The 13,050-nt window shown below is 39.5% G+C and overlaps 1 protein-coding gene across 1 annotated transcript; it reads right to left on the bottom strand.

Moving 5' to 3' along the window:
• Positions 1-10,054: 10,054 nt before the first annotated feature.
• Positions 10,055-11,594, bottom strand: LOC103415645 (loganic acid O-methyltransferase-like). Its single transcript, XM_008353955.3, has 3 exons — positions 11,523-11,594; positions 10,633-11,301; positions 10,055-10,417 (listed from the first exon to the last, which is right to left on the bottom strand). The coding sequence occupies exons 1-3, from the start codon at positions 11,592-11,594 to the stop codon at positions 10,055-10,057; spliced, it is 1,104 nt and encodes a 367-aa protein (XP_008352177.2).
• Between the last annotated feature and the right edge of the window lie 1,456 nt (positions 11,595-13,050).

Raw genomic sequence — 13,050 nt, 5'->3', positions numbered from 1 at the left:
TGACACTGTCTCTGTCGGAATCAACCTCAGAGATCAAGCAGCTAGAGGAGGAGCGTATGGGTATGGGTATGGCAGTGGGGGGGCTCGGCGGCATGTAGTTGACATGAGTTGCAGAAGTGGATGAGCGTATTGGATAAATTCTCCATATCAGAATGCTTTCTCTCTCGAAGTGTCTCTGAATCAGAATCAGTCGCAGAAGTAGAGTCAGTGGACTCAGCTTGGTTGCCTTCCACTGTGCTAGTTCAACCCGTAAACGAAGCCCATCAAAGTCGTACCCATCCCGGCCATAAATCGCATCATCAGCACCATGTGCTACAAGTAAGCTTGACCTCGGTGGTGGTGATGAACTGTAACTCCTTCCCCTCCTTATGAACTGTCATTACGTCCAGTATGTCCAGGACTGTAACTCCTGCCAATATAGATAACTCTGCAATCCCCAGAGCACACCTGCCGTGCGTATTGGACCCACTCCTGGGTCCTTGACCCTGACTTGACCCGTCTGACTCCCCCTTTTTCTCATCAGAAAATTGAGATCTAAGAGTGAGATGCAGAGAGAGAAGAGAGAAAGAAAGCTTCGGCGAGCAATCAGCACCTTCGCCACCTCTGAGCGGCCTGAGAAGACGGCGACGTGGAGGAAGGAGCGGCCGTATTCGTTCATGAACCTGCCAACTTCAGCGAGCTGCTTCGTTCCTGGCCTCATCCTTCAGACTGCCGGGGGTGACGAGAGTGTCGAAGATCTGGTGCTTCTTGATGAGGAGGGAGTGGAGATAAATCTGCTCTAGGCTGCGGATCTTGCCTTTCTTCACAAGATGGTCGAGCCTCTTCATTGGGACTCATATCTTGAAGATCTTAACAGGCGGCGTCGAGGAGGGGCGAGACGTCAGCCCAGACGGTTTGATCGCCGGAAGGAATGGGGATGCCGCGATCGGGTAATAAGAGGTTCACGGTAGCTTCCTCTGCACTAATCGTCCCAGCCATCGTTGCTGATGTTTTTTTTTTAATTTTTTTATTATTATTATCCACTGCTGCGTTGGAATATCAGTCCTTTTGGTTTAACTTGTTGGTTGCTGCTACCCATTTTGCCTGCCTTGAGAAAGTGAAACGAGGAAGGAAGACGATCAGTGTGGACTGGTTCCTTAGGTTTTTTTCTGGGAAAGCTTTGGGTTGTTGGATTTTTGCAGATTTTGCAGATTCACGGTGGAGGTGAAAAGATGAAAAAGAACCTACATAATTTGTTGTGTCGTTTCCCACAAACGGCGCCAAATGTTGATGCACAAAACCAGAGGTTTTGGAACAACGTAAATCCGACCGTGAATCTGCATGAAATGTAAATAACACAAGATGTATCGTGGTTCACCCCAAGGTTTGGGGTACGTCCACACTGATTGTATTATATTTCTCTAAGAAGTGAGGGAGAGAAAGTGAGAGCTTTGCCCTAGATCGGAGAGGCTTAGGGTTTGTGAGCTAGGCCTCATCTTCTTTGGGCCTAACAACTTTCATAACAAATATATATGAAGAAGGAGTTTTGGGCTACACTTAGAAAGGAAATGCCTCATTCGTCAACTCCCTCGACCGGATACTTGGGGGACTCCTACCATATGCTACTGCAACTTGATACTCAGAAGTCTCACGACCACTCAGTGACTTGGATTTTTCAAGTCTCCAAACGAGAAGTTTTCTTCACTCGGGAAATTAAGGGAGCACTACCTCAACTTACATGCTTCACTCACAAAGCTTCAATATACAAGATTCAACAAAAGGAAAAATTCAAAGAACTTAGTGAAGAAGGTCTCGGTGTATTTAAAACAATACGTTGAAATGAAGCAAAGCTTGTTTATTGATATCTCCGATAAGTTAAAAATATGTACATATACATGAATCAAAATAAACAAACAAGAGGGAGCATTCACAAAGGTTGCTCAGGAGAAGTCTCAGCAGTCGGCAGAGCCCCAGAAAGAAGAGGCACCAGAGGGTGATTATTCGGAACCTCAGTACTAGGCAGAACCCCAGAATGAGGAGGCACCGAAGGTTGATCATTTGGAGCTTCATTACGCGGTACAACCCTAGAAGACGAAGACAATAAATGTCTTTGGAACAAACCCACAAACCTCTGATGATCAAGTAAAATCTGACCATCAGATTCCTGCAGTTGGTCGAGCTTCCTCTTCATGTTTGTAGCATAGTCATGTGCGAGACTGTGCAACTGTATATTCTCATGCTTGAGCCATTTGATCTCCTGTTTGAGACTTATCACTTCAGCCGCCAATGATTCAACTTGGCGGGTTCGAGCAAATAGGCGTTGGGCCATATTAGACACAGAACCTGCACACTGCACACTGAACACTGAGAGCCAGAGAATCCTTAACAGCCAACTCATCAGACCGTTTGGAAAGTAGTCTCTTATCTTTGGGAGTGAGAAGGTTGTTGGCTACCACTGCAGCGGTCATATCATTCTTCATCACAGAGTTCCCAACTTTAAGAGGACCAGTAGGAGATAAGAAGGATGGGCGCCATATGTTGTCTTGAGAAGGCATTGCTACCTCTTCACCAAAGTTCAAGTCAAAACGACGGTCATATGGGCCAGACATTCTCAGAAATGATGAAGGAGAAATGAGGTGCAATAAATCTCTGAAGTAAGGGGAAAATTCCTAAAAGCAATAACTCTCTAAATGTACTTCTTGCACACAATTGGTGCCCTTATAAAAGAAAGGGCAACAGGGCCGTTGGTTCAAAAATCGAAGAGGCACCACTATCTGGATTTCGAAGATGCACCACTTTCCACACGCAACATCAGCTCCTGGGGTACCACATATAACTTTGCCAAAGATCTCTGACAAAGTTTAGACACATAAATTTTGAAGATCTAACTACTCTACTATTACCCACAAGGGTAAAGGAACAACACTACTGCTTGATAAATAGAAAGTCCTAATGTGTGTCAATCTCTGTGCTCCATGGCAAGGCAGACTAGCAAAAATGCCTAACCTTTACTCACATTCGAGAAAACACTCCCAACAAGATTGCTTGCTCAAAAATCGAAGAAGCACCACTCTTCGAATCTCAAGAGCTAGACTCCCAACAGGATTACTTTCTCAAAAATCGAAGAGACACTGCTCTCCGAATCTCAAGAGTCAGACTCCCAACATGATTGCTTTCTCAAAAATCGAAGAGGCACCATTATCTGAATCTCGAGAGCCAGATCCCCGACATGATTGCTTGTTCGAAAATCGAAGAGGCACCGCTCCCCGAACTTCGAGAGCCAGATTTCCTTGGATAAAACTTGTTTGCAATCTTCACACGTAACATCAGCTTTCCAAATACCACATACCACTTTTTCAAAGTGCTCTGACAAAGTTAAAACATGTGAAGCTTGCAGCTCCCACTACATTGCTACGACCAGGAAGGGTAAAGGAATAGTATTACTACTTGTTGTTAGGGAGACTCCTATATATGTTGACATCCATCATCCACGGACAGGTAGACCTGCAAAATGCTCAACTCTTCCTCATATCTGAGAGGGCACTCCCAACGAAGCCTCTCGAAATACTCAGCTTCCCCCCCCCCAATAATACCTATGCAAACCAGCCACACCAGAGCAAGAGCATCTCATATCATCAGGGTCAAAAGTAAGAGTATCCTATATCATGCTTTTTCCCTGTCTTTTCCTTTGCCCTTATTCTTACCTGCAAGACCATGAGAAAGAGAACAATCAATCAGCACTTGGAATCAAGCTTCCAGTCAGGAACTGACTGCCTGGAACCCTTTACCTGATTACTTACCTGGCATTGCTCTTGAGTACTCATCTTCAACATCTTATGCTTCCAGAAAAGATATCACATCTGCCTGAGGAACAGATAGGGCAAGTGAGAAGGATACAAAGAAGCATGTGGAGATAAGCACAATGGAACACATGCCGATTCATTTATTACTTCGTCAACAGCAAAAGTATCATATATCATCAAGGTCGAACGCACTCTTGATTTGATGGACTTGTTTTAACCCTCAAATTCTTGAGTCGGCCTCATACTCTAGAGGAAACCAGAAAACCCTCAAACCCAGTTCAAGAATAAGCCTGTGGAAAGTTACTTCTTCAAAAGCAAAAGTATCTCATATCATCTCTTCTCCATTTGCTTCTCCTTATCCTTGTTGCTGTTTACGACACAAGAAGAATGAGAACAATCAACCGGAAGCCGAAGTCGAACCTCTGATCCAGGTTGCTTGCTTGGAAGTCTGATTGCTTACCTTGTCTGTTACCTCTTTCAATAAATTTCCTAGCTTGACGACTTGGGGGACTCCTACTATAGGGTTTTGTATCGCACTTGACCAAGCCCGAAACTACAAGTAAGCTTCAAGTGAAATTGATACATTACCTTGTGCATCTTCATCGGTTAAAGATACCACCCCTGGATGGAGGAAAAATACTTCCAGAGAAAATGCCACAGCTACGTATGAGACAGATAAGGCAAGTGAAAATGATACCACACTTCGGTACTTAGAAGTTTCGTGATTACTCAATGGCTTGGATCTTGCAAGTCCCCAACCGAGGAGCTTCCCTCACTCAGGAACTTAGGGGAGCACTGTTTGTACCATACTTGACCAATCTCGAAACTACTGAGCACCGGTCAACGTTATACCGTCAAGGACCCAGAAAAGTTTCCCTCCAACCAGGAGGCTAATTACAATGCGACACGTGTCGACATCAGAAGCCAATCATAGCACGACACGTGTCAACATCAGAAGCCAATCACAACACAACACGTGTCAATGTCAGAATGCTTCTATAAATAGAGATCATTCTCTCACAATATTTACTAATGTCATTTGTACTAAATCATTCACTAGTACTCACTAAAGGAGAGTTTTAACCTATGTACTTGTGTAAACCCTTCACAATTAATGAGAACTCCTCTACTCCGTGGACGTAGCCAATCTGGGTGAACCACGTACATCTTGTGTTTGCTTCCATGTCCCTATCCGTTTACTTACTTATCCACACTAGTGACCAGAGCAATCTAGCGAAGGTCACAAACTTAACACTTTCTGTTGTACCAAAGTCCTCGCTGATTTTGTGCATCAACAAATGTAATCACTCTCTCTCTCTCTCTCTCTCTCTCTCTCTCTCTCTCTCTCTCTCTCTCTCTCTCTCTCTCTCTCTCTCTCTCTCTCTCTCTCTCTCTCTCTCTCTCTCTCTCTCTCTCTCTCTCTCTCTCTCTCTCTCTCTCTCTCTCTCTGTGCATTTCTTCGATACATGCTCCTTCTGCATTTCTATTATTAGTCTTTGAACCTACAATTGATGTCACATCTTAGGAATATGGGGGAAAATTAAGGACAAAGCAAATAGATTTGTTTTAGGTTTACCTCTTTGGCCATGTCTGCAAATGCACATCCCAAACACTCAAGGGTATCATCTACCAACTCTGCTGACCTTGCAGCAAAGAAACCCTCCGCGTCACTCTCAAATTGAGCACCAAACGCCTCCACAACTTCATCAGAGCTACTCACGTAGCTTATTCTTCCTTTATTCCATGCACAAGATCCTACTTTGGTGACTTGTTCAGGAACCCTACTTAGCCAGTGAAGGCAAAAAGCGGTGTGCATCAAGTTCATCGAGGCCTTAGGAAGAGCTGGCCATGGAACGAACCTGGAACTCTGGCCACCATGTAAGTCCTGTCAATCAGGAACGCTTTGAATAGCGTGTTGAAGTCGTTGGCAACATGGTCGATGAAGAAGACGTGGAGTTCAGGCAATTGATTTTTGAACTTGAGCTTCACAGCTTCTATGATAGTCTGGACGCAAGCAAAGGTGTTGGGTCCAACATTATCCAAGGCCTGCAATTCTCAATACTGGTGCGATATTGTTGTGAATTGTGAGGTTTTCTTGGATGGTTTCTTAACCAGATCTTTGCGGCATCAAATTGCTCTGCCTGCCATAATTGTAAATTTTATAATCATCATAATAATTTGATAGTGTGAATGTTCAAGAAAATCAAATATAAAAACCTCCCGGATTATAATAGTGCCCAGAGAAAGTAAAAAATGTGTGTGAAATTAGCTAGCCTTGGTTCTGTTCAGCTAGTTTATCCGAGGTCCCGAGCTCCTCCTCCACAATATTAGTCCTCTGTACAAAACAAGCACACTATATTGGTGAGGTAATGAAAGGGAGAGAGATGGATATAAAACTGTAACTTGGAATTCTTCTTGTAGCTGTTGAGGCCATCCCCACCGTTCATTGCAAAGGACTCGCCCTTCACGCTCTTGCACTTGAATCTTGACTTTGCCTATTTTATTTTAGAAACTCAGATATTGTTTCAATTTTCCCCCTCCCATGACTTCTTATATAGATCTCAAGTAATAAAATACCCATGGCGTAATGGAACTTAATAAAAAAGAAAACTAGAGCCATTTGATTCCATCTATTACGTACCTTGGGTCGTCAAAATGCTCATCCCTAGTCATATCTTAGGTTATTAGAACAACTAAAATATATTGCAAATTTGCAATCCGGGTGAACTCTTATTCTCTATATATAAAGGCAAGCCCAATAATTATGGACATTTACGTTTGTGGGACGTACAAAGATCACTTCACACACGTAACTTTGCACTCATATTAGAATTAGAGTAATGTTCACCCTTTAATTTGGTCGCAATGACACTACCTCTACTTATCACATTAGATAAACAATATCATCACAATAATTTGTTAGGTTCCTAACCTATTGGGCTTAACTCGTTTATGTAAAACTAACCCTTCTGCACCCGCCTTGCGCGTGCGAAAGGCTTTTTTTACATCCTGACCCGCTATGTGCGGCATATAGAATTTCATTAATCAAGGTGTTGCGTGCCCCTAAAATTCTTTTAAATAAACGACGTTTATTTGTAATCTTACTCTATGTCTTTCTATCTTTTACTTTAGATTAATCCACAATACGTAATTTCTCTACCAATTTCTTCTTTTGTTAAAGGCCTTTTATTTACCTAAAGAATATATATTTGGTTGAGAGGTCTGTAAAAAAAATTCAAATGATTGAGATCATTAGGGCATTAGGGTTGTCATTGAACATGGCATATCATCAACATCATCATACTACATTTTTCTTTTGTTTAGAATTTGCTGCTCTTGTTTCTTCTAGTGCCTAAAATTATAGTCTTCAGTTGAAGGAAAATAATAGATAAGATGTCAGAATAAATGAAAAGAAGACAATTTATTTACCATTTCACAACAAATTGCAATATCAATTTTTGTTTCTTCCTTTACTTTAAAAATGTATACAACATAATTAAATACATTTTGTCGAGCAATGAACAAAAGAAATTGGAAGAACCAAAAAAAATGTTTGTTCACCCTTACAGTCGCAATGTATTGTGGTACATTCATGTTTGCAATTATATCCAAATCAGAATGTAGATCGTTGTGTATTGATCTGCAAAAAACCACGACACAAAAAAAACTAAATTAAGGAATTGTTAGACATCTAAAAATGCAAAGACATGGTTGTTTGTTTCTTTTTTCTTTTCAAATTTATATCTCAGCATTGAAACTTGTTATACAAAGAAAATGTCGCATCTCAGTCTCGACTTCGCCGTAGCACGATATTGTCCGCTTTGGGCGTGACCTCATGCTATAGGAGGTAATAATATCGTCTAAGAAAAAACGTTTGATGTAACTTCAAATATTGTTATAGATGTTTGATAAAAAAAATAAAAAAACATATATACGCATGCCTTTGGCAGAGCTAGGAATAAAGAAATAACAACGGTCGTTTACCTTTGGTAGTTACTAATATTAAAACAGCCCTTTGATTTTGCAGTCACATTCATGCTTGTGAAATGCAGTGGATATCCATGCATGAAGCATCAACCGTTTTCCTTCCTGACAAATAGACAGTTCACCTTTTTCTTACTAAAAAATCTCCTCTCTATTGGGTTCACAATCCTCATATTTTCTGATGCATGAAATAATCAAATCAAGTTACAACACATAATATATTAGCAATCCCAATATATTGAAATCGAAACAACACAAATAAACTAAGGGAAACTTGTGTAAACTTACGGTGAAGCTGAAATTAAAATCGAATCTACAAAACGTCCTAATGAGCATAGCACATACAGTAGAATTTAATGTCTTGAAATGCATTATTCCATCTAGAACAATTTCGAATGTGGTGATAAAGCTATTGAGACTCGATTTGCATGGTAGTGGCATAGTTTGGAGAAGACAAAACTGGAAGTTCCCAGATGAACCATACACTCTTTTGGCCTTGAAATTCAAACGTCTTTAAGTTCCTTTAGTACCTACAAAATTGACCCTTGCAAAGATTTAAAAAAGCCAAATAATGGATTTAAAACTTCAAACATTAGCAACGATCGTTGTTTAGCAAAATGCTCACATAATATGTGTGGGAAAAACTCAAGTTTTGTTATGTTTTATAATTATAATAGCTTTTCTTTAACTCTTAGAAAAACCAAACTCATTTATAGAGAAACAGACAAAAGAAGTTTACAACAGTTTTTTACTAAATTCCAAAAATTATGCTTTATAATTTATAATATGTGAGGATGATCTTACAAAAATGGACACGAACATAGTGTGTTCCGCTAGTCTTTCATGGTGTTTTCTTTTCCATTTGTTCGATTACTCTTCTTATGATTTTGTGATTCCATTTTGAGCTTTCATTCTCTTTCTTCTTCTCGTCTCTTTCTCTCTTAAATAACCATATTAGAACCAATAGCATCAACTAAACCACGTGTAGGTGCATCCTCACCAGTCCAAACACTCCCTTTGCAACCTCCTCCATTTTATCTACCTGGCAACACAGGAAAAAAGGGACACTTGACTATTTCAAATTAATAGAACGAAAAGTATGTGAAACCAAAACAAAGAAAGAATTGATGCGTATATATACGTTCATCGATCTGGAAAAAGTTGCCTTGCCAAAATTGGAAGAATTTCACAGCAGTTCTTTCTACCTGAAAGAATTTCAAACGCCCAAAATTAGATTTTACATTTTACTATAAAATAAAAACCCAAAAATTATCAAATTATAGAAAACCAAACTGAATTTAAAGAAAATGCATGGGAGAGAGACTTACCGATTTGTGTACATTCTTAGCATGCAAATGGGTGAGAACTGAAACTTGTAGAGAAAGAGTAGGGAAAGAAAAAGAGAGAATATGGAGTGGTAGACTGCAGTCAGAAAACAAAAAGAATAGAGTTGTACGTGGAATTGTGGAAGGTTACAAAGTCTCTGGAATGATCGATTGTATAGAGAGGTTTGTGTGAGGAAGAAGTTTGATCAGAAAATGGGGGATAGAAGATAGACGTGGGTGGGTTGGTTTCCGTTGGCAATTATCTCCTTTTTCCTGTAATCTTTTAATTTTGAACGAGAATTGATGATGAAAGGCTGTGAGAGTTTAAAAACTGAACGGAAACTGCAATGTAATTTGAAAATTAAACATGCAGAACATGGTGATTCTTCCTCCCACGTTATTATTTTTTTCTTTTTTAATTTTTTTATCTAATTTTTTTATCATTTTTCCTATGATTATCTGATATGTTTTTGTACCAAAATGTCCTTGCAGATTATAACCCTTTTGATATTGTTAGTTGTAACTGTTTTTGTTTGGGGGGCTTTTTAGTTCAAAACTTTTTGGTAAAGCCTTGAGACACCAAACTCTCATTCTAACTTTCTAATATTAAAGATTAAAGATTAAAGATAAGCCTATTTAGGTATTTCGGGTTGTAGTTTTCAAAACTTCTACGTATTTAGGTCTCTTCTTTCTCAATTGAAAATTATGAATCGAATGCTTAAATTTATCTTATTTTCCCTTTTCTCTCTGCTTCTCCCTCTTCCTTCTTCCTTGCGATGATGGATCCCATCATAAATTTGGTCATTCACTATACAAAATATTACACACACAAAAACACACACGCCGAAGTCGTCTCTCATTTAACAACAAATATGATTTTTTTAGCCTATTTTAAAACTTCAAACCAAACAGATATTAAACCATATATTATACATAGAACGAGTCTAAACGATAATCGATGGATCACTTCATCATATGGAATTTGCGCTTAACAAGCATAAACAAATTTGCCACATTCTCAATGTTAGTAAACCGAGGTGTCTTTGAGAATTCTTCTATCTTGTGAAAGTATCTTTCGAAAAGTTCTTCAGTATTGAGTTCGGATCCGAAATGCTTGCATACAACGCCTTCAACCGTAGCTCTTATATGAGAGACGCAAGCTCGAATATCATTAGGAGTACTAAGATTTGTTGGGAATAACAGTTCCTCTAACCTCTCGATACTAAACAGGCTCTTCATTCCCAACACCAAATTTTTAACTTCAGACGGACTTGGAATGTAAATTGGTACATTAAACGAGTCCAGAAGATCCTCACTCACCAACCCCTGCAATTTGTTAAAACCATTAGCCAAAAAAGAAAGTAAAAATTTTCCATATAATTGGATGACTAACGATCTCTAATTCGAATAATTTTTTTGTAGGATGATCTTTATATGATGATTAAGAATTGGACAGTTTTGATTATAAAATTTGTATGAAGAAAATACATCATTCGCAAAGGATGGACATGGAGTGGATACAAGTATTATTTTAGGTTTACCTCTTTGGCCATATCTGCAAGTGAAAGTCCCACACACTCGTAAATATGCGCTAAAATTGAGTCCGAAGGGAGAGTTGACTCTTGCCGGCAGGGTATGAGAAGGGCCAATAACCCATCATCCACCAACTCTACCGACCTTGCAGCAAAGAAACCCTCCATGTCCCTCACAAACTGAGCTGAGAAGGCCTCCACAACTTCATCAGAGCTGCTCACGTAACTGACTCTTCCTTTATTCCATGCAGGAGACCCTTCTTTGGTGACTTGTTCCGGAACCCTACTCAGCCAGTGAAGGGAAAAGGAGGTGTGCATCACGTTCATCGAGGCCTTAGGGAAGAGCCGGCCATGGAACGAGCCTGGAACTCCGGCCACCATGTAATTCCTATCGACCGGGAACCCCTTGAATAGCGTGTTGAAATCGTTAGAGACCTGGTCATTGAAGAAGACCTGGAACTCAGGCAATTGGGTTTTGAAATCCTGATGAGTTTCGAACTTGAGCTTCACAGCTTCTATGATGGTTTTGACGCAAGCGAAAGTGTTGGGTCCAACTGAACATCCAAGGTCTGCAATTCTCAATATTGTTGTGATATTGCCATTCAAATTGTTTTGAATTGTGAAGTTTTCTTGAATGCTGTCTCTCAACAAGATCTTTGATGCATCGAATCCCTGTCTCTGCCATAATTGTAACTGTTTCAATCATCATGAATTCATAGCTAGTCTCGAATTTTCAAGAAAATCAAATATGAAAATCTCTCGGAATTTATTTAAGGGAAGTGATTTCTGCAACCTTTTTCTCCCTTTACATACTTTGGACTGAACTAGTTAACAGTTAGCTAGGCTAGATTCTGCTCAGCTAGCTAGTTCAACACAAGAACATACAGATAGATTCAAACCTGAAACTTGGAGTTCTTCTTGTAGCTGTTGAGGCCATCCCCACCGTTCATTGCAAAGGACTCGTCCTCCATGTCCTTGTACTCGAATCTTAACTTAATTTGCCTCTTTATGTTGGAAAGTCAGTATTTTAGTCCCGCCCATGGCTTGTTATATACATCCTTCATAGTAAGAAAATTACCAAAATATATAATTCTCGATGCTACATTGTTAGTAGTAAAATGATTCATGTGATTTAGCTATTAGGTTAATTTAGTCATTTTGTTTTCAATTTGGCCAATTTGGTATTGTGTTTATTTCCGTTAGCCAATTAAGAACATTGTTTCATCTCTCTCCCTCCCTCCTCTTCCTACTTGAATAGTTACGATTAAGTCACATTAACATCTTATATTAATTTTTTTATAGAAACAATAAGACAAATAACAAAATGTGAGAGAAAAGAAGAAATTGAGCATAATAAAATAGGAGAAAATCATACTCTCTGCCACACACTTTGCAAGATTGACACACGCACACGTGCGAGTCCATCAGCTCTCTCTCCTCCTTCTTGTGGGTCTCTATCTCTCTCTTCTTTCACCAGCCCATCAGATTTCTCTCGGGTTTTTATCACAAATGGTCCTTGACATTGATTAAACACATCATTTTGGTCCCTGACATTGAAAATCAATAGAAATGGTCCCTGACATTGATCAAACACATCACAAATGGTCATTCCGTTAAAAACTTTTTGGGCAATTTTCAAAGATTCGTAACTCAATCGTTTCTTAACCATATTCGACCCATGATATATCAAAATGAAGATAGGAAAGTGTAGAACAAGATTATACCTATTTGGAAACCCAATGGTTGCCGGAGATGGCCGGAAAATAATGTGACTGGTCTGCGAAAAAACTGGAAAACTCGCCTGAAATGGGGTAAACTTTAAACATTCATAACTTCTTTAATAATCAACGAAATCGAGTGATTCAAAAATGAAAATCATACTTCTCGATGAGACTAAGAGAATGGTAGCTTTTGTGATGGCTAACTCGTCGTAGTTTGGCCGGAAAACGACTCGAAATTGGCTAACTCGAAAATGGTTATCCAAGTTCGAGCCATTTTCCGGTCGAACCATTCTCTTTTTCGCGTTGAGAAGTATGATTTTCATTTTTGAATCACTCAATTTCGTTGAGTATTGAAGAAGTTATGAATGTTTAAAGTTTACCCCATTTCAGGCGAGTTCTCCAGTTTTTTCGCGGACCAGTCACATTTGAGGCTATTTTCAGGTCATCTCCGGCAACCATTCGGCTTCCAAATAGGTATAATCTTTTTCTACACTTTCCTATCTTCATTTTGATATATCATGGGTCGAATTTGGTTAAGAAACGATTGAGTTACGAAGCTTTGAAAATTGCCCAAAGAGTTTTTAACGGAATGACCATTTGTGATGTGTTTGATCAATGTCAGGGACCATTTCTATTGATTTTCAATGTCAGGGACCAAAATGATATATTTGATCAATGTCAGGGACTATTTGTGATAAAAACCCGA

The sequence above is a fragment of the Malus domestica genome, chromosome 15 (genome assembly GCF_042453785.1).
Source record: "Malus domestica chromosome 15, GDT2T_hap1".
NCBI classification, from domain to species: domain Eukaryota; kingdom Viridiplantae; phylum Streptophyta; class Magnoliopsida; order Rosales; family Rosaceae; genus Malus; species Malus domestica.
The sequence above is the reverse complement of the archived record's forward strand: the minus strand, read 5'-3'. Positions and strand labels throughout refer to the sequence as shown.

Coding starts and splice junctions, on each gene's coding strand:
- LOC103415645 (XM_008353955.3), bottom strand. CDS start 11,594: ATGGAGGACGAGTCCTTTGCAATGAACGGTGGGGATGGCCTCAACAGC. Junction 11,302..11,522: donor AGAAGAACTCCAAGTTTCAG/GTTTGAATCTAT, acceptor CAATTATGGCAG/AGACAGGGATTCGATGCATC. Junction 10,418..10,632: donor TTGCAGATATGGCCAAAGAG/GTAAACCTAAAA, acceptor AACAAATTGCAG/GGGTTGGTGAGTGAGGATCT.